Source organism: Myxocyprinus asiaticus, chromosome 14 (genome assembly GCF_019703515.2).
Source record: "Myxocyprinus asiaticus isolate MX2 ecotype Aquarium Trade chromosome 14, UBuf_Myxa_2, whole genome shotgun sequence".
Classification (NCBI taxonomy): Eukaryota; Metazoa; Chordata; class Actinopteri; order Cypriniformes; family Catostomidae; genus Myxocyprinus; species Myxocyprinus asiaticus.
In genome coordinates this window covers 26,651,679-26,671,919 of record NC_059357.1, presented here as the reverse complement: position 1 = coordinate 26,671,919, position 20,241 = coordinate 26,651,679, and the positions used below count along the sequence as shown (strand labels likewise).

General features: G+C 39.4%; 1 protein-coding gene across 3 annotated transcripts in view; it reads right to left on the bottom strand.

The window, feature by feature from the left end:
* LOC127451770 (unconventional myosin-X-like) overlaps positions 1-20,241 on the bottom strand; it is an 88,110-nt gene that overhangs the window by 30,038 nt on the left and 37,831 nt on the right. For 2 of the 3 annotated variants that reach the window (XM_051716703.1, XM_051716700.1), the window contains exon 2: positions 6,130-6,185. The exons of the other annotated variant lie outside the window; for it this stretch is intronic. Coding sequence is in view for 1 of the 2 variants with exons in the window: in XM_051716700.1 (XP_051572660.1) it covers positions 6,130-6,185 (56 nt within the window). In the remaining variant the exon portion in view is untranslated. The remainder of the gene's footprint in view (positions 1-6,129; positions 6,186-20,241) is intronic. 3 annotated transcript variants of the gene reach the window in all.

Here is a 20,241-nt window from a genome sequence, read left to right as displayed (position 1 = left end):
TTCTGCCCGCTTACAAGCAGAAACTGAAACAGGAAGCACCCGCCCTCAGAACGGTCCAGTGCTGGTCGGACCAATCAGATTCTATGCTACAAGACTGTTTCGATCACGCAGACTGGGAGATGTTCCGGTCCGCCTCTGATGACGACATCGAGGTTTACGCTGATAGCATAACGTGTTTCATCAGTACGTGCATAGAGGACATTGTACCGACCAAAACTATACGGATCTATCCGAACCAGAAACCATGGATTAATAGCGTCGTTCGTGCGGCATTTAATGCGCAGACCTCCGCTTTTAATTCCAGGAACACGGAGGAGCATAAACAAGCCAGTTATGCCCTCCGCAAAACTATCAGAGCAGCCAAACGCCAGTACAAGGACAAGATTAAAGGACAGTTCGACTCACCAACTCTAGAAGCATGTGGCAGGGAATTAATATCATTAATCATTTGTGGGGTGAGCGGGGGTAGGAGGATGGGAGGGCTCCGTCTCCAAGGTTTCCACAGCTGTCCAATCAAATCCATCCAAACCCTACCCACTGCTGCCCACTCTTTTCCCAGAGTCCACAACAGCTCTGCCGTGAACACCGCTGCCTCTCTGCCGGATGAGCTAAATACTTTTTATGCTCGTTGGAGAGAGCTCTCGTGGCCAAAGCTACAGAGGTTAGTTCACTCTCTGTCCGGCGAACCAACTGGCTGGTGATTTTACGGACATTTTCAACCTTTCCCTCTCCTTGTCTGTGGTCCCCACATGCTTTAAAACATCCACCATTGTGCCTGTACCAAAGCAATCCAAAATCACTTGCTTAAATGACTGGCGTCCTGTTGCTCTGACCCCCATCATCAGCAAATGCTTTGAGAGACTAATCATAGATTACATCTGCTCTGTGCTGCCTCCCTCACTGGACTCACTGCAGTTTGCATATCGCAACAATCGCTCCACTGATGATGCCACTGCATCTACACTACACACTGCTCTCTCCCACCTGGAAAAAAGGAACACTTATGTGAGAATGCTGTTTGTAGGCTACAGCTCACAAACAGCATTACACCATAGTGCCCTCCAAGCTTTTTGAGAAACTCCAGGCTCTGGGCTTAAACAGCACGCTGTGCAGCTGGATCCTGGACTTCCTGTCAAGCAGACGCCAGGTGGTTAGAATGGGCAGCAACATCTCCTCATCACTAACCCTCAGCACTGGAACCCATCCTGACTGGCTGCATCACTGCCTGGTACGGCAACAGCACCGTCCTCAAACGCAAAGCCCTGCAAAGGGTGGTGCGAACCGCCAGACACATCATCAGAGGCGAGCTTCCTTCCCTCCAGGACATATATACCAGGCGGTGTGTTAAAAAAGCTCGGAGGATCATCAGAGACACCAGCCACACCGAGCCATGGGCTGCTCTCACTGTTACCATCAGGCAGGCTGTATCGCAGCATCAGGACCCACACCAGCCGACTTCATGACAGCTTCTTCCCCCAAGCAATCAGACTTTTTAACTCTTGATCTCTCACGATCAATATACATCAGCACTGCACTTTATTAATCCCATAATCTTATATCTCACACTGGACTGTTATAAAGATATTCTCTCCTAACAATACACTGACAACTGACTATCAACCAACAGCCTGCAATACAACATACTGTATATTTTATATATTCTATTTTTGTTGTATACTGTGTATTCTATATTGTGTGTATGTGTATTATATATTGTGTGTATCGTATACTGTACATTGTATATTATTATTTGTATACTGTGTTGTGTAATTATGTGTATATTAGATATGTAAATTGTGTTGTGTAACTCTGATGTTTATTGTAAATTGGTATAGGTCTCATCACTGTCATGACTGCTATGTTGCTCAGAACTGCACCCAAGACTTTCACCCACTGTTGCACTTGTGTATATGGTTGAGTGACAAAGTAATTTGATTTTATTTGATTTGAAGTTTCTGTGAGCGATTTCACTTTTCTACAAGATTTGTCTGCAACCACATACATAGATGTAATAAAAAATGTATGCATGGAAAATTTGAACATTGATAGATCGTTCGTCTTATTAATGATATGATGCAATGAGCACAGCTGCAGTTCATATAAAAAATTACTCTCTCCTGCAGAATGTGCATTTTTAAAGGCAAGAGAACTGCTTCCTTGTCAAATTAGAACGAAACTGCCAAAATGCCTCATCTGTGATCACACATTTTCAAAATATATGGCCAGACATGAGATCTAGACAAATGATGCTTGGGAGGAGGTGGTTTTCAGAGAGAAAAGTCTCATAATGTGCTGCAGTGAAACCAGCTTACCTGCAAACAACTAAAGCAGTTTAAATATCAGACAAAGAGAGAGTACATAAATTGACTGACTAACAGATTATATGTTAACGGATCAATTAGCTGCACCATGCGAGCGATTGGCAAAAAGATTACATTTTCAAAGAACCTATTAACTTGCGGCATGTTGGGTTTTATGACTGAAATTAGGATAGTGGACTGAAGCAGTAGCTTGGACCAATGAGATGTCAATGTGGGTGGTGGGACTACCCAGTGTGACAGCAAAAATTGAAAAACAATATCAATAAAATGACTTGTTGCTCGTTGCTTGTCGTGTTCACAAATGATTAGGACAAAAACTACATGGGAATTTTATCAGTAATGCTATATCTGACTGCACCTGGTTAGGACACTGTAAGATGGGTGACAAAAAAAAAAAAAAACACATTGTGTTTGTTTACAGAGGTGAAAGCAAATCCACTCTGAGAAACATTTAGTCCAGCTGGTTAAAGGTTTTCTCCACACGTCACAAGAGCCCCCCCAAAACAAACTCCTTCTCTCTCTTCCTTTTGCTCTTACTGACAATCCCTGCACGTGAAATCACAACCCCTACCAATTCCTTTAAGCTTTCAGTGGTATTTTAACGTCATGGAACTGGAAATGATGCCAGACAGAATGGTTAATATGAAGGCAATGTAGGGCCACGTGTGTGTGCGTAACACTCCCTCTCTGACGCTCTCTGTGGCCTATGCTCTCTAACCTAAACCATCTGGGTGGCCTACATTGACAGGAAACTGTAAAAAAAAAAAAAAAAAAAAGAGATGGAGGAAAGGTAGAAAGAAGGGAAAAATATTTTATGTGCTCCCTATAAATGTCCCCTGAATCGAGGGGATTTCTGTGTGTGTGTGTGTGTGTGTGTGTGTGTGTGTGTGTGTGTGTGTTTAACTGCAAACTCCATGTGACTTGCAACAGGAAAATGAAAGATAATGAACAGCCAGACAATATCAATGACCTGATTAATCAATGGCTACCGCCATAATGATAAAGCCTTATATGACCCAGTTGTCCATAAAACACACACACACACACACACTTTCTAAAATGAAATAAAAACATTCTAGTTGGCAAGAACACGATATTTTTTTAGGCAGCCTGTGAGGAAATAGCGAACTGCTAACTCTAATGGCTGGCCTCAATGCATTACTATGTAACAGAAAAAAAAAGCGTAAGAATTCTCAATTTTTGGTTTGTGTACTTCTCCCTGTAGTTAACTTCAGAGTGTGCAACATTTTCTATGAATATGTTACAACCGTTCTTCGCACAATTCTCTATAGGGCACTTATGTGACATGTTGAGTTGTATTCAATAGCTGATTGATTTTAATAACAATGCAGTGCTGCTTATTTATTAACCAAGCAATGCCCTTGCTGGAAGGCTGCACACACTTGCCACGTGTGTGTATGCTGTACTGTATGTGTATATATGCACAAGTGTATGCGTGTGCGTGTGTGTGTACCAAGCGACAATTTGGGAACAAATTTGTCCCCAGAAGTGAGCTAAATCTGACAAAACCTCCTTTTGGGGACATTCCAGAGTGTCCACAATAAGAAAAATCGGTTCAAATATAGATGGAGAGGTGGTGGTGTAGTGGACTAAAGCACTGAACTGGTAAGCAGAAGGTTGTTGGTTCGATCCCCACAGCCACCACCATTGTGTCCTTAAGCAAGGCACTTAACTCCAGATTGCTCCAGGGGGATTGTCCCTGTAATAAGGGCACTGTAAGTCACTTTGGATAAAAGCATCTACCAAATGCGTAAATGTAAATATTCAAGTAAATAAATAAAGTCAAAACTGTTTCTGTTTTCAATTCTGAAAATATATATATATTTTTTAAATTATCTATAACATCTTAAATCTTTTTTATCAAAACAACAGAAGTCTATGGTATTTCCCCATTTAGTGTGTGCCATGTAGTGAATCCTAGAGGAGAAATTACTCAAACATTACTCAAAAATGTGAAGCAAAACTTTACAAATAGATGCCAAACAATAAAAAAAAGAAAAAAAGAAAATCCAACAGATTTTAATACAGAAACTATGTGGCTAGCTGTTGAAACATGGGAAACATGTTAGCACCAAGCTGTGAACTGTCAGCTTGACCCATTACACAGCATTTCTGCATTGACTGCAAGTGTAAAACAGCAGGCCAACAGAAAACAGACTGTAAGGAAAACCTAAAATAAGTTTGAGATTAAAAAAAAGGGAGGAAGGAAATAGAGAGAGGCTGATAAAGACAATACTTTCTCCCTTTCTGATTTTCTGATATGGTATGATTGAGGGCGGTAGTAATGAAGTGGCTCTTTCTGACCTCTGCTAAACATAATACGGTTTACTTAAGAATACTGCCAAGACAATCCATATACAGCCAGCTGAGCAGTGTGTGTGTCTAATCCGTGATGAGACTGACCGACCTCTACTCACGATAAAAAAGACTGAGTCATCGTCTGGCTGAAAGTTTCATGCAAATCTCAACCTGTTAAAGCACACACACACACACACACACACACATCCACACAGATCTTCGTCTAGATTCAAGGCTTCTCAATCTTGATAACACACCACAATAACTGCTCCTTTACAATATTTTTGATGAGAAGGGGGTACGTCAGGCAGGTAAATACCTTTTCTGTGCGTGTGTGTGTTCGAGTCTTTGTTCTGACACACCCAAAGCTGTGACACAGTCAGGCTGGCCCACATACCATTATCTTACAAGTGGCTGTAAAACCTGGTGTGTGTGTGGGCGGGTTTGGGAGGTTTACGAGGAAAACTTTTTAGGTTACAAAATGGTAATTACAAGGGTATTATGCTATAAACGTGGTTTAAGAGGACATTTCTAGTTTCCCCATAATTTAAATCGCTTAAACGTACTAAATTATGTTTTATTGAAAATGTAAAAATGCTGAACGTTTTTTGTGAGCGTTAGGGTTTAGGGGTAGGGTTGGGGTTAGAGGATAGAATCTATATTTCATACAGTATAAAAATAATTATGTCTATGGAGAGTCCACATAAGGATAGCCTCACCAACATGTACTGTATGTGTGTGTGTGTGTGTGTGTGTGTGTGTGTGTGCGTGTGTTGTTTAAAAGTCTCTGACAGTGAATATTCCAGGTTCAATACAAGTTCAATCGATAGCATTTGTGGCATAATGTTGATTACAACAAAGAATAATTTCGACTTGTAACTCCTTTTCTATAAAAACTTCAAAGGAAAAAAAGACTAAAGAGTATTTTCTCATAACTACAAACTAACATACGTTTTTTGGACATAGTTGCATTGTAATAACAGGCTTTTTGGACAATGGTAATGTCATGGTATTCTTTGAAGTACCTTGGAGTTCCAGGTAAATATCACAGTATATGAATATGGGACTCATTTAGTACCATGTGTATGCCAAAGTACCATTGCATTACTGTTTGATAAACATTTAAGGATATGTGCTGCACTGGATAACATATCCGTTTGTATTCATCTCTCTCTCTCTTTCTAACAATCGAGGTTGTGACACCCATATGTTTACTTAGCTTTATAAATGAGGACATACCATAGACTTATATTCTTTTATATAAAGTTAATTATAATGACTACAGACTAACCCTAACACACAGCCTAACCCTACCCCCCAAAAAACTGTATCTGCTTTATTTGTATTTTTAAGAACATCTCCAAATGTCCCCAAAAGGAGGCTTTGTTGGATTTAGCTCACTTTTAGCGTCAGTTTTGTTCCCAAACCATAGCTAAGTGCGTACACACGCACACACACTCAATTTAACAACATTAATGTCTGAACTCACCAGGGAGTGCCATTGGTTGAGCGAGTGGGCTGAGACAGTGTGACCTCTAGTTGCCCCTGTAAGAGAGAAAGGACAGAACACATGGGCATCTGGCAGGTATTGATCACTGTACTTCCCTTCCAGTAAACTTCTACATATTTTCTAAGGATCTGCAGTACATGGAGAACATTGTAAGTGAAGGAAACTGAAGCTCATCAATGTTTCGATTATTCAACAAACATCATGTGGTTCGATGTGGTACTTCAATTAGGACAATAACAAAAAGCTATGTAGTGTTGACATTGCAGGTGAAAAATGTTTCGTCAAGAAAAAGCTGGTCTAAGAATCTTTACCAAAATTGAATACCAAATTAACTGAATGCCGCAAGCATTAATTTAAAGCTGAAGTGTGCACTTCCTGTATTTCATTCGTTGTAAACAGGGAGTCGCATATCATCCACAGTGCACTAAGCAGAACTCAAAAACTAGCTTTCCGGAGCCGTTTTGGCTGTTGGCGCCAGAGTGGATGATTGACAGCATTGCAGGTTAAGGTTTGATAGGACGTCCGGATTCTTTAGTGCATTCCTCAGGCCTGGCTTCCCCTTTCCTTGCTCATATTAAAGAGGGAAAGAAGGAGCTCTGGACTGCAGCTGGGGTCCAGGAGAGGTCAAACTGAATGACCTGGAAACCCTTTGATGTAGCTCAACAGGGCTAACCACAAGCAAATGTAGCATTTGGTCTCCAATTAATGGCAAAACTTCATACTGAAGTTGTTTAGTGACACAGTAAGCTGGGTGTATGGTGTTTCATGGCTATAAACTTTCTTCAATCATCAGGGTTACGATAAAGTGTGTTATAATGATCAGTTTCATCATGTCATTTTTTGTATGATACTCGCCAAACAACAATACAAATGCAATATGCCACAAGGTCAATTCCTGGACTCTAAAAGTCTGCCTACGTTGAAGAAATCCCCAAGAGCTCTGTAAATATAATGCTGAGTGATACAAAAACTGACCACACTTCCTCTTAGCCACCCGATACTGACAGTTCCGAGACTACCACACACATAATCACCAAGCTATCTAAATTGGGACTTCTCATTGACCTCTACTATTCTTAAATTAAGCTAATTATATATAGTGGTGCTTGTTAAGACAAGAATCAATATACACTACCGTTCAAAAGTTTGGGGTCACTTGCCTGAAATGTTGCTCATGATCTTAAAAACCTTTTGATCTGAAGGCGTATGCTTAAATGTTTGAAATTAGTTTTGTAGACAAAAATATAATTGTGCCAACATATTAATTTATTTAATTACAAAACTAAAAAAAAAAAAAAAAATTATTTTTTGAAATGGATGATTTGGACCAAATAATTAATAAAAGCAGCCACTAAGTGCCCAACATAGATGGCAACTCCTACAATACTGTTTAAAAAGCATCCCAGGGTGATACCTCAAGAAGTTGGTTGAGAAAATGTCAAGCGTACATTTCTGCAAAGTGTGGCCACTTTGAAGATGCTAAAATATAACATTTTTTAAAATTTATTTTGGATTTTTTTAGTCACAACATAATTCCCATAGTTCCATTTCTGTTATTCCATAGTTGTTATGACTTTACTATTATTCTAAAATGTGAAAAAAAAAATAAAGAAAGAAAGAATGAGTAAGCTAAACTTTTGAACGGTAGTGTAATTATTGCTCATACTTGGGGTTAGGGGTTTGTTCTAAACTTCTGACCCTACATATTAAAACTTTGGCACTCATCCTTCATGTTTGTGCTATGGACATGATGCCTCAAATAATTCAGCTTGTTGAGAAAAAGTGTGCTGTTACTTTTCTATGTGATTAGACTTGCAATTTTCACCTGGTGGATTAAAAAAAAAAATCTCATAGACTTTTATCTTGGTGGAACTGGAGTTCTTCCAGTGTGTTTTTGAAGGTAGTTTTTAATAAGCGCCACATTCCAAATAAAATGCTGCAATCTCACTGGAGAAGGAATTCATGCAAGTATTTACAGCTGCACAAACACTAAACACACTGCATTGAGCATCATGCGCGATCTGTGTATGAATTATGACAGAGAGCACAGAGGCACCTCACGTTCATTCTGAAGCGTGCAGCGCATGCAGACTATATTTTATTTATTTAAAGTACCTGTTAAGTGCTTTGACGAGCACGATTAGATATGGTGTTTTGACGTATTTCCTACTGAAACAGGAGAGGGAGGCGGGCTCGTCCCATTTTTAAAAATAGCCAATAGACTTTAGTGTACAGCCACACACACAGACACACACTTTCAACTGTGCTACTTATGTCAGAGCCACTAACCGGGGAAACTGAGAAGTTTTCTCAATGCCGGCCAGCTTTTCTAAAGACTTGAGAACAGAATGGTGATCTTAGTAAACCCGTTACTGCATAACAAGCCCAAAAAAAAAACACAGAGCATCGCAGTCTTTGCTAACATAAAGGCTGGAGCCAGTGCCAATGTAGATGAATAAGAAACAAGCGAGTAAAAGATAATATATCCATATTATGAATTACAATACAATAAGCATAATATAGACTAAAAAACACTACTCGAGCTGAATATCCCAAGAAACCTCCAGTTTCTAAAAATAAACTTGAGTAATTTTCCTCGCTTCCAGCTCCCGTGTTGGCACGTCCCATTCAGAAGTAATCATCCCTTCGTCCTATTCTCTTCGAAGACAATTACCCCTTCACTGTGAGAGCTCCAGATGGCAAAATGGTGATAATTATCAGTCAAAACTCACTTTCCCTTCGAAGTGCCCTGCGAAGGCATGAACAGCGCCAGTTTGAACATAGTCAGGTGTGCTGAACAGAGGTAGTGGGAGGGTGCGTTTTAGTTCTAGAAAGCGTTTGATTAGACAAGGTTTCTGAACCTCTATGTGACGTCATGAATGTTAAGGAGTCTTTTTCAAATGCATATATCTTCTGAAAACAAGCTTTGTCAATGTTTAGAAGTATACTAGCATACACTGTAGATGACCTTAAAGCTAACAGATATGGACTAGCAGAACATTAATTTTGATTTCACGGGGTATTTAAATGACATCCTTTTGCTGTTCAGTGATCACACTTGGCCATATTAAAACCTGAATTTTATTAATCGTCAACTTGTCATCTCAACTGCCATGATTTCATCTCAGAAATGTCATATCCCATAAAATTTTGCTAATAACACTACATTGGAGTATGGTACTGAAATCAGCAACAAGATTATATCATACCGTTGAAAAATATTTGGCATTGCGCAACTCTACTGGGTCATAAACACATACAGATAGAGTTGGGGTACTTTAGTTTGGACTCAGACTCGAGTCACAAGTCAAATTTTAATGGACTTGAACATGTCACGGACTCAGATGCATTTTTACTAGGACTTGACTCAGACTCGAGCCTTTGGGACTCCGAGTCCAGCCGAGTTCATGATATTTGTGATGCAATGAAAAAAATAAATAAATACCAAAACAGAAATTAATGAACATATCTGTCTGCATGCAGCTGTATTAGCTCATGAAGTCATAGACGTAGCCAGAGTTGTTTCACTGTGTTTAAGCAAACCTATAAAGTCAACCTATACGCTTGAATGATACTACTGTATAACATCCACTACCAAGGTGGCTGGCACAATGAAAACAAAGACGGGTATGTATCCAATGTAATAGAAACTAAACAAGGCAGTTTGACACGACACGGGACCTGACAACTGGTAAAATTGCATGTGGCATTTGTGCAGGCCAACATGGCTGCCGCTTAAGCAAATATCAATTGTTTTTTTGTTTTTTTAATCTTCTGCGGCAGCTGTTGCGAGACGCACACGGACGCATCAGGGATTTAGGTACACAAGCTGGAAGCAGAACTGCCCTGCATTGTGCGGTTTCCTGCAAATTTACTAGAAAACCATGTCCGTGACTACATGGCCATAATATTATCAGTGGGCTTTCCAGTGTTTTTGGATGAAGCATTTGCAGTCAATTCATGAGACGTAACTTCTCAGCGAGTGTTAATTACTACTGTGTTGACTCATTTGCATGTACTATATTTTCCCAAATCAGTAGGCAGATAGAGAAAAAAGATTCAGAAAGAAATCTCAGTATATATTATTATTTCTTTATATAGGGATCATTTTAAATAAAAGTAAATTAAATTGAATGGCCAAATTGAAAATGAAGTAGAAATAAAAAGTAAATTAAAATTCGAAACATAATCTTGGTTGTAATGACTAATGCAGTTTTCACTTTTTTAGGCTGTTTGATGGACAAATCATTGAAATGTCAACAGAACGCAATAATAATTGTGTTGAAGGACAGTTTTGTCTTCATGCACCTAAAGCATATGCTTTCATTCTGAAACCACTTTGAAGTTTGTTCAGCAGGAAACCAATCATAAAATATATATATGAAAGGCAACAGAGGTGTTTTTGTTACATTTATATTGACAAATAGTTTTTCTTAGTTGTGAAGGTTAAAATAAGCTTAAAATATTAATGTTGAGTTAACGGTTACAATTTTAATTCAGATTCATGAACAGATTCATTCGGACTCGGCCTGTTATGGACTTGGTGTTGAGTCCAACTCGGCCCCATTTGGACTCGGACTCAACTAAGGTGGACTCAAACCCAACACTACATACAGTACATACACATGCATAACCCTTTGAACAAGTGCTACTTGGCAGTGGATTCGAGCACACACACTCAGCAGTCCTGGGCACTGAACTGCTGCAGGCAGAATACATTAAAAAACGAGGGCCAGTCTCTTAACTGAAAAAGAGACAGAGGGAGCTTGTGTGCGCTCAATCCATCTACATGCAAAGCAGACCCAGTTCTGCCCCACCCATCCCACCTGGACCAACCCTGGCCTGTACCGCAGCCAGCCCTCAGACCCTTCACACACAGCGGACAGTAAATACACACTCTGTCCTTCCCCGCTAAGGGATCTGATGTCGGCTTTAGTTTCCTCTCACACCTGTGTTCCTTGCCATGTTAAAGGAGTAGGCTACTTCACCCAAAAATGAAAATTATGTCATCATTTACTTAACCTCATGTCATTCAAAACTGAATTTTTTTTCCATGGAACACTAGAGACATTCTGAAGACTTGTCTGTGCATTTACAATGAATGGAGACTGAAGCTTTCAAGCTTCAAAAATGATAAAAAAAAGTACTATGTAAGTATCATAGATGTGGTCCAAACCACTCGTGTTTTTCAATAACTTTGTGTGAGGGATAGACCAAACTTTAGGTCATTATTCACTGAATATCTTGATAACCACCCCAGGTCTTCTTGGCACATACATGAGAATTTCTGAGAAATATCAATGTTCGATTTATGAACAAATCATTCGAGTCATTCTTGATTCGTTAATTAATCTGACCGAATGCAGTGGTTAACAGCTCATTTGAGGGGAAGATTATCACTGAATAATTACTTAAATTTCAGTTTGTTTCTCGCATACAGCTATTGTATAGCTTCAGAAGACTTGGAATATGGTGCACAAGTTGTATGGACCAATCTTATTATACTAATATTGTACATTTGCATCCATTTTAAAACGTGAAAGCTTCAATCCCCATTCATTGTAATTGCATGGAAAAGAACAACCAGCACAGTCTTCAAAAATTCTCCTTTTGTGTTGCATGGAAGAAAATCAGAAGGGTTTAGTATATCATAAAAGGTGAGTAAAGGTGAATTTTTAAGTGAACTACTCCTTTAATACTCTGTTGCATGCAAGCTTACATGTTAATGGCATAAGAGAAGAAGGAACAGAGATAAAGGTGTCTTACATGAAAAGAAAAAATTAGAGAAACATCTCCTGCTTTGAAAGGTGTTGCCTCTGTCAACACTATTAAACTGAAACACACACAGTGAAGCCACCGATACCTTCAGGGAGGTGAAGGCTACAAACCGCACATGAAAGTGTCCTGAGGGATTATTTTGCTCCTGCCGTTTTGCCTGCAATTTTCTTATGAATGGCCCTGTACTCAATAACGCCACTGTTTCACCATACAGGTACTAAGCAGCCCGCAATTTGCAATAAATACCGTTTATGGGCGGCTTCTACTTGATTTCCAGGAAAATTACAAGGAGGCTCATTTACACAACCATGTATTTCTACCCACTCAGATGACCATTTGACCCCTGTCAACCACCCACCCACTGGCAGGCATGGGCCACGGTGCCACGCTCGGCTCGCCTGTGGGTTCCCGTTAATGTCCGGTATGCGTTGGCTCGGATTCTGCCCTTTGATCTAGTGACCCGGTGAGGTTTGTCAGAATCGATTCGGGATGTAAACTGACTCATTCCACCTCCTCCCCTCCTCAGCTGTAACTCTAGCCCCCACCCCACCTTGACCTCTTTCACTGACATGCTGCTTTTTGTGTGTGCGTGTGTGTCTGAGACTGTGTCGCTCGGTGGTGTCATGTTTTGGGCTCTGGCACAGTCTTGTTCCGTGCCGTGGCTGGGGCTCCTGAGGGTCAGGAGGCTAAAGAGTCAAGACTATTCTTTTTTTACACAAACACTTTCAAAGAAACACAAAACATTTGACTTAAATGAGAAGAACATATTCTTATTCATGTTCTACAGTTCTAATAAGCTTCAGGGACCATCAATGGCATTCAATGGTTCAGTACAGCTTACGTAAATGCCATGCAAACAGAAGGTTCCAGAGAATGGTCATTATTGTAAGTTTTTAATCCTGGAAATAAAGTTTTAGGATTTTTCTTTGTGAAAGATATAGCAGCTTAAACCAGCCCAAGATGGTTTGCTGGTCTTAGCTGGTCTCTCTGCCTGGCTAAGCTGGTCTTCAGCTGGTTTAATGGTTTGACTATTAAAAAAATACTACAAAAAACAGCAAACCAAACCAGCCTGACCTGGCTGGGAGACCAGCTAAGACTAGCAAACCAGTTTAGGCTGGTTTAAGATGTTTTTCCAACAGGGTAGCATATACACATGCATTTTATGGCATCAGGGTTCTCACGGTCATGGAAAGCTTGAAAAGCATGGAAACCATCTTAAGCTGAATTTGGAAATTGTGATTTCCAGGCCTGGAAAATCTTTGAAGTTAATAAAATATTTAAAAGTAATGTAAATTTCAATAGTTTATTATAAGTTTTTTGTTACACTCAGCTCTAAATATTTAATTGCCAAAAAATATTCTAGTGAGTGCAATCTCAACAAAATGAATTTTAAATATCTTTATCCAGTAATCACAAGTGACCACAAAAAAATCATGGAAATATGTTGGTAAAATGTTATGGGTTGGATTTTCTGGGCTACAGTGAACTCAAAATTTTACTCTCAGCTGAGACCTTTCCTATGGTTTAAGGAGAGTGTACTTGTATGCTTGGTTGGAAATCTCAAGGATTAATAGGTGTGTTTTCCTTATTACATCACGTGTTGTTCTGAAAGCAAAAAGAAACAAATGAAACACGGAATGCAGGCTGTCATCTGTGCAGCCTGACCGAAGCAAAGCGGGCGAGTTTACTCACGTGATTAACCAAAAGTGATGCGCTGCCGGCTCGTGATGCATGAATGGCTTGCACGCGCTGCACGAGTCTGTTGGATATACTGCAGTCTCGTCACATTTTAACTTTTTGTTTAGCCTCCTGTTCAGCTCATGAAAACACGCTGCGTGATCATGAGGAAAGATTACATCAAGATGTAGATTGGAATGCACGTGCGGAATTTCATATGAATAAAATAGTCTACTCCTCTCTCGCCGTTGCTGGCGTGCCAGTGATTACCCCTCCACGCGCCAATGCTGGCATGCATGCAATAGGTTGCCAACCCGTTATACAGTATACAGTATTATGACAAAATTGCCTCACCTGTTTAACATCTCTTGTTTCACATATCCTTGTTATTTCAACTCATCAAACTGTTATTAGTCTTAAATTGCCTCTGTCTCAACTTTTTGGGAGCATGTTGCAATCATCTGTTTCTCCCCTTTTCTCCAATTGGCATGCCCAATTCCCAGTGCACTCATGGTGGCGTAGTGACTCGCCTCAATACTGGTGGTGGAGGACGAATCTCAGTTGCCTCAGCATCTGAGACGTCAATCCACACATCTTATGGCTTGTTGAGCGTGTAACCGCGGACACCTAGCATATGTGGATGCTCACGCTATTCTATGTGGCATCCACGCACAACTCAACATGTGCCCAACCAAGAGCGAGAACCACATTATAGCAACCATGAGGAGGTTAACCCAACGTGACTCTACCCACCCTAGCAACTGGGTCAATTCGTTGCTTAGGAAGCCTGACTGGAGTCACTCAGCATGCCCAGGATTCGAACTTGCGACTCCAGGTGTGGCAGTCAGCGTCTTTACTTGCTGAGCTACCCAGGCTCCCATTACTACATATTTTTTTTAAAAACTATGAAATTCACAGATAAAAATCATATAATGTGTAGTTGTAGTGCTTTCAAAATAGCAAAGGGTGAATATAATTTACAAATCACTCCTTTTTGTTTTATTAGCATTTTTCATACTGTCCCAACTTTTTTGGAATTGGGGTTGTATCACTTTATTCCTCTTTTGTAAGTCGCTTTGGATAAAAGGGTCTGCCAAATGAATAAATGTAATGTAAATATAAATCACTAAAAATGCTATTTGAGGGGGCCTAAGTAGCTCAGAGAGTATTGACGCTGACTAGCACCCCTGGAGTCGCGAGTTCGAATCCAGGACGTGCTGAGTGACTCCAGCCAGGTCTCCTAAGTAACCAAATTGGCCCGGTTGCTAGGGAGGGTAGAGTCACATGGGGTAACCTCCTCGTGGTCGCTATAATGTGTGGTTCTCGCTCTCGGTGGGGCGCGTGGTTAGTTGTGCATGGATACCGCAGAGAATAGCGTGGGCCTCCACACGCGCCATGTCTCCACGGTAACGCGCTCAACAAGCCACGTGATAAGATGCGCGGATTGACGGTCTCAGACACGGAGGCAACTGAGATTCGTCCTCCACCACCTGGATTAAGGCAAGTCACTACGCCACCACGAGGACTTAGAGTGCATTGGGAATTGGGCATTCCAAATTGGGGAGAAAAGGGAGGAAAAAAAATGCTATTTGAATGTAAAAATGACATCTGCAAGATAAACACTGAAATATTCTCGTATTCTGAGGTGCATGTGACAAGTTTGACAGGACTTAAATCTATGAAATGTTATCCATGTCAACAGCAAGTCGCCTCACGACTCACACACCACACTTTATGACTAGAGCTGCTAAGTTTAGTACATACACGCGCACACACTACACACACACACAATGAGAGTGTAGAAAGACGGATGGGTGAGGTCTCTGCCAGAGGAAAAGTGGAGTCAAAAGAGAAGGAGAGAAAGAAGGTAAGTGTGTTACAGAGTGAAAGGGGTGTGTATAATGAGACTCTGTTAATATTTATCCAGGGTGGAGAAGTGCAGTAAATGTCATACAGGCTCCGCAGGAGAGACTGAGGGGTGTCATTAAAGCTTACTCTCTTTATCTTCCTTTAAGTGGTAGATACTTATCCATCGTTTACTAATGTAGTGTGTGTGTGTCAGGGTTGTGCGCCATTCAGAATTGAGAATGCATTCCAATTCAAATCCTGAATTAGAACTGAGGAAGCAAACAGGATGCAGAACTGTAATTTGATTTTGAAGGTTAAAATAGAATAAAATTCAATGAAATTAATTTAAGAACTATAAAGTGTAGTTTTAAGTAGAGTATCTTTTCAGTTTTTTATGATATAATTTTTCAGTACGAATTACCTATAAACATAACATATATGGTATTAATAGAATTATTAGATGATACTGAAGTTATCTGTTCTTGTCCAACTTGTTGTTTTGTCAGGCTAATTAAAGTCCTCTGTTGAGTGACTACGTTGAATTTCTTTGGATCTCAATTCAGTAAACTCCTCTTCCTGTCATTCCAATTCAACATCCTGTGGGGTCTGACCAATTCTATTCAAATTTCAATTCCTGAATTGAAAAGGTGGTAATTCTTAAATTCTGATTTCTGCCCAATCGAGGTGTACGTGCATTACTCCAGATACTAACAACATCCTTTCAGCCTGTAGTGCTTTGAACACAAACCCATATATCAAAGTTCAACTAAAGACTGATTTCAGGAAGGAATATGTCAGAATTATTTTTTAAGGCTGTGGCATACCTTTCATAGCAAGACACTTCCCCAGATATCATGAGTTCATTGCACTGAAAGTAAGCGTTTTCCCTCACACTCTATATCTCCAGTACAGCTTGATCAGGGGGAACTGAGCCAGTTAGTGAGGTTGGGAAAGGCCATGATTGGGACCTCTGGCAAGAGCGTTCCGATGAGGAGCTGGATGAATCATCCGGGTAGAAGATGTCGTGATTGGCTCGCTACATGGCTCACTTCCGTTCCTGTATCCCAAGAGACAGGGTTGAGTAAACGGGCGGAAATGTTTTTTTTTCTTTGGTTCTACCGTAAAGGGACTTTTAGGGACAAGAGGGACAATTGTTTTGTTTTTTTTTTGTCAAGAATTTCAAGGTGGATTGGATCTGGATTGCCAACCACTAATAAAAAAATCACAAGAAAATGACAGCAGGGCTACGAGCCACTAGCCAGCTAATACTTCCTAACAGGCTGATATCATGACTGTGATTCTGTTAGCTTGTTGTGTTCCTGACATTCCTGATCCAATCGTCTAGATGTAGAGCATAGGCTAAATATCGAAAGTTTCTAAAAAGTTTATCATCGATATAAAAATATATATATATATATAAAAAAAAACATTTCCGATAAATATCGATATAGTTTTATTCAAACCCTTTGAACTGTCTGTATGTTTATACATTTTATACGTTTTCAAAGTTACTGTGTTACTGGGAAACAAATACTAAAAAGTGTACACATAAGGGGGAAAAGTGTGAATGAGGAAAAATTTCGAAAACATGTTGGGTTATGGAAAATTTTTTAATTTCGCCCATATTACTTCAACAACCTTACATAAAGTATGTGCTATCCAAAAGCACATACATTTTACTTACCTTTTTTCTTGTATATTACGTCAAATATTATGACTTTTTATTTAATTTCAATGTATCAGTCAAACCCTTTGAAGTGTTTTTATGTTTACAAAACAGTTTTTTCAAAGTAACTGTGTGTTGCTGAGAAACCAAGCCTAAAAATGCGTTAACATATGGGAAAAACATGTAATTCCGAACAAATGTAGCATTATAGAAAATTAATTTATTTTGCCCATATTGCTCCAACAACCAAAACATTAAACCTCAATTTAAGCCTGCATAGCGAAATATTTTTGCTCGTCGCAGAGGGTGTGGGGGAAATACCATTACAAGCTCTCTGTGGTTCTACCGTTATACATTAACAGCACTGCATGTCTGTGCCAGCAACTACTGCCAGTTGTGTTTCTTTCCCAGGATGCCTGCTCCTCACCCCAACAGCTGAGGTGGGCGGGTGCCCTTGTGTCATAACATCTTCAAGGCACATTGTGAATGTCAAAAAGGAAGAAAGAAAGTTTTGTGTTTCCTTAGAAACATGGAAGAGTGGAGTGAGGGATGTTCATCGCTCTAAAATAGGATATAGGGGGAAGAGCAAAAGTGTGCAGGACAAACAGAAGCAGTCTTTCAGGTCGCCCGCTGTCTGTTTGGCCAGCTTGGTGAGAGGGCTGCTGCTGACGACAGAGCCTTTCACTGTTCCATGAACCAGCACTGCACCACTGCAGACAACTATCAGGCTACAATGGTCTTAAAGGAATAGTTCACCCAAAAACATTATTACTTACTCATCCTCTTGTGATTCAGTATACTGTTATTTTATCTGTGGAACACAAAAATTATAAATCTTTGGGAAAATTAAGTTTATATATTGACAAGTGACTGTCACTATAGAAAAGTATACTATAGAAGAAGTCCATTCAATTCGTGCTATATTTCAAGTCTTCTGAAGCCATACAATAGCTTTGGGTGAGGAATCAGTTTTGAAATTTGGAAGCTAATCCTTTTTTATGGAGTGGGGGTGGGAGGGTTATCAGTAGCTACGTTTCCATCCAAGTTGCAAATTTATTTTACCTGAAAAACCATAACATTGCAAAATCAATGTGCGAACAGAGTCACGTTTCCATCCCATGCATTCAAAAGAACAAAATTGCCAATTCCGAAGAATTTGCAGCCACTGTGAATCTTTTATTAATAAAATACTCGCAATTTAGAGCACACAGACAAAACACTGTAAAGAACTTCGTCTATATCTGGGAGCGACAGTGTGTCACACAGTTCTTGGAGCAATGAGTGTGTGTGTGTGCATTTCTCCTTCCTTATGCTTTTGCTATGCGAATCTATAGTGTATATATATACATATATATATGTATATATATACATATACATATATATATATATATATATATATATATATATATATATATATATATTTTTTTTTTTTTTTTTCCCCAAAAGAATCAATAAACCTAATCTTTGGCACAGTTCAAATTTATATTTGACTTATTTGTTCTGAAAACTCTTTGCATGCCTTGGATTTTCTAGACACCGTTATTTCAGGATGACCAGAGCAACATTTCAGATGCAATGATTGGTCCGCTGGTTAGTCCACGAATCAATCGCGAGTTATTCAGTCACAATACTTTTTTGATGCGCATCTTGTATTTCTGATAAATAGGAGTTTATTTGGTATATTTGTTTCCATCTTATTTTATGCGCATTTCCTCTAATCTATTGTATTCGCATCTTGGTGTTTCTATCCAGCAGTTTTTATGTAATATCACAAAATGCACATTAAAAACATTGATGGAAACATAGCTATTGAATTATCAGTGAATAACGACTTAATTCTGAGTATGTTTCTCACACAAAGATATCGTATGGCTTCAGAAAACTTGGAAAGTACGTAAAGTCGTATGGACTACTTTTATGATGCTGTCGTCTTTTTGGAACCTAACAGCCCCATGTCACTATGAGTTGGGTTGTCATTATACAGCAAGAGCTGTGCAACAATTTTGTGTTCCACAGAAAAATGAACAGCATTCAAGTTTGAAATGAAACAAGGGGTAGTAAATGATTACTACTGAACTATTGTAATAATTTAGCATGATAACACAAATTGAGGTTTCTACCAACATTTTAACTTTACATACTCAATGGATAAAATATAGGGTTTGAATCAACACAAATATAGTGTAGATGTACAAGTGAGCAAATTGGAGGTGGATCTGTCAAGATGATGCATTTGGCTGTGGTCTCCAGTGGCAGAAACAAGGACCGTTAACAGTTGCTGCAGAGAGGAAGTATCTAAACACACACACACGTCTGTGGGGTCTGACCACCTGCTTGAGTGTGTGGCCTACAGAGGCTTGGATGCAATGGAGGAGGTCTTTGTGTAAAAATGTCAATGGAAGTTTCCGGAGAGGGCTTTCCCACACTTTAGCCACACTAGGGTTGCACGGTTTACCGATACTAACGAAGTATCTCGATACCAAAAAAATTTAAACAGTACGATATCATCTTGTTGCTAATTTCGGTACCATATTACAGTATGCTGTCATTAGTAAAATGATCTGAGAAAAAACCTCTGGATATAGCCAAGTTTGATCATTAAACAACAAAAGGATGTAATTTAATTAAATAATATACAATCACATGTATATTAAAAATAAAGAAATTAAAAATACTTTTGAAAAAAAATAAATATTAAAAATCATGTACACTCACATGGGATGAAGAATCCAGTCAACTCAGTAGCCTAATAAAAGCCATGTAAAAATATATTTTGCATAGAGCTAGATCGGCATGTTGAGATCACATGACCAGCTGAACATCACAATGATAACACATGAAATTGACATGTTGCTTCTGAAAGTTAATTTACCTTGAAACCAAACCCATTCAGTCAAATTACTGACAACCACTATGCCCATTCAGACATTTTTTGATCAATTCGAGCATAAACAAAAGTGTGTTGTGCAAGCAACCTCTGAGACACGGGCTCTGGTCTCATGGGAACCAGACAGTAATCAGTTTACATAAAAAAATGTTGAGCATGGTTCAGAGGTTGCATCAACGCTCAGTTAGGTTTTGGGGGTAGAGTTATTAAAACATGTTTTCCTTCTGATGGTATT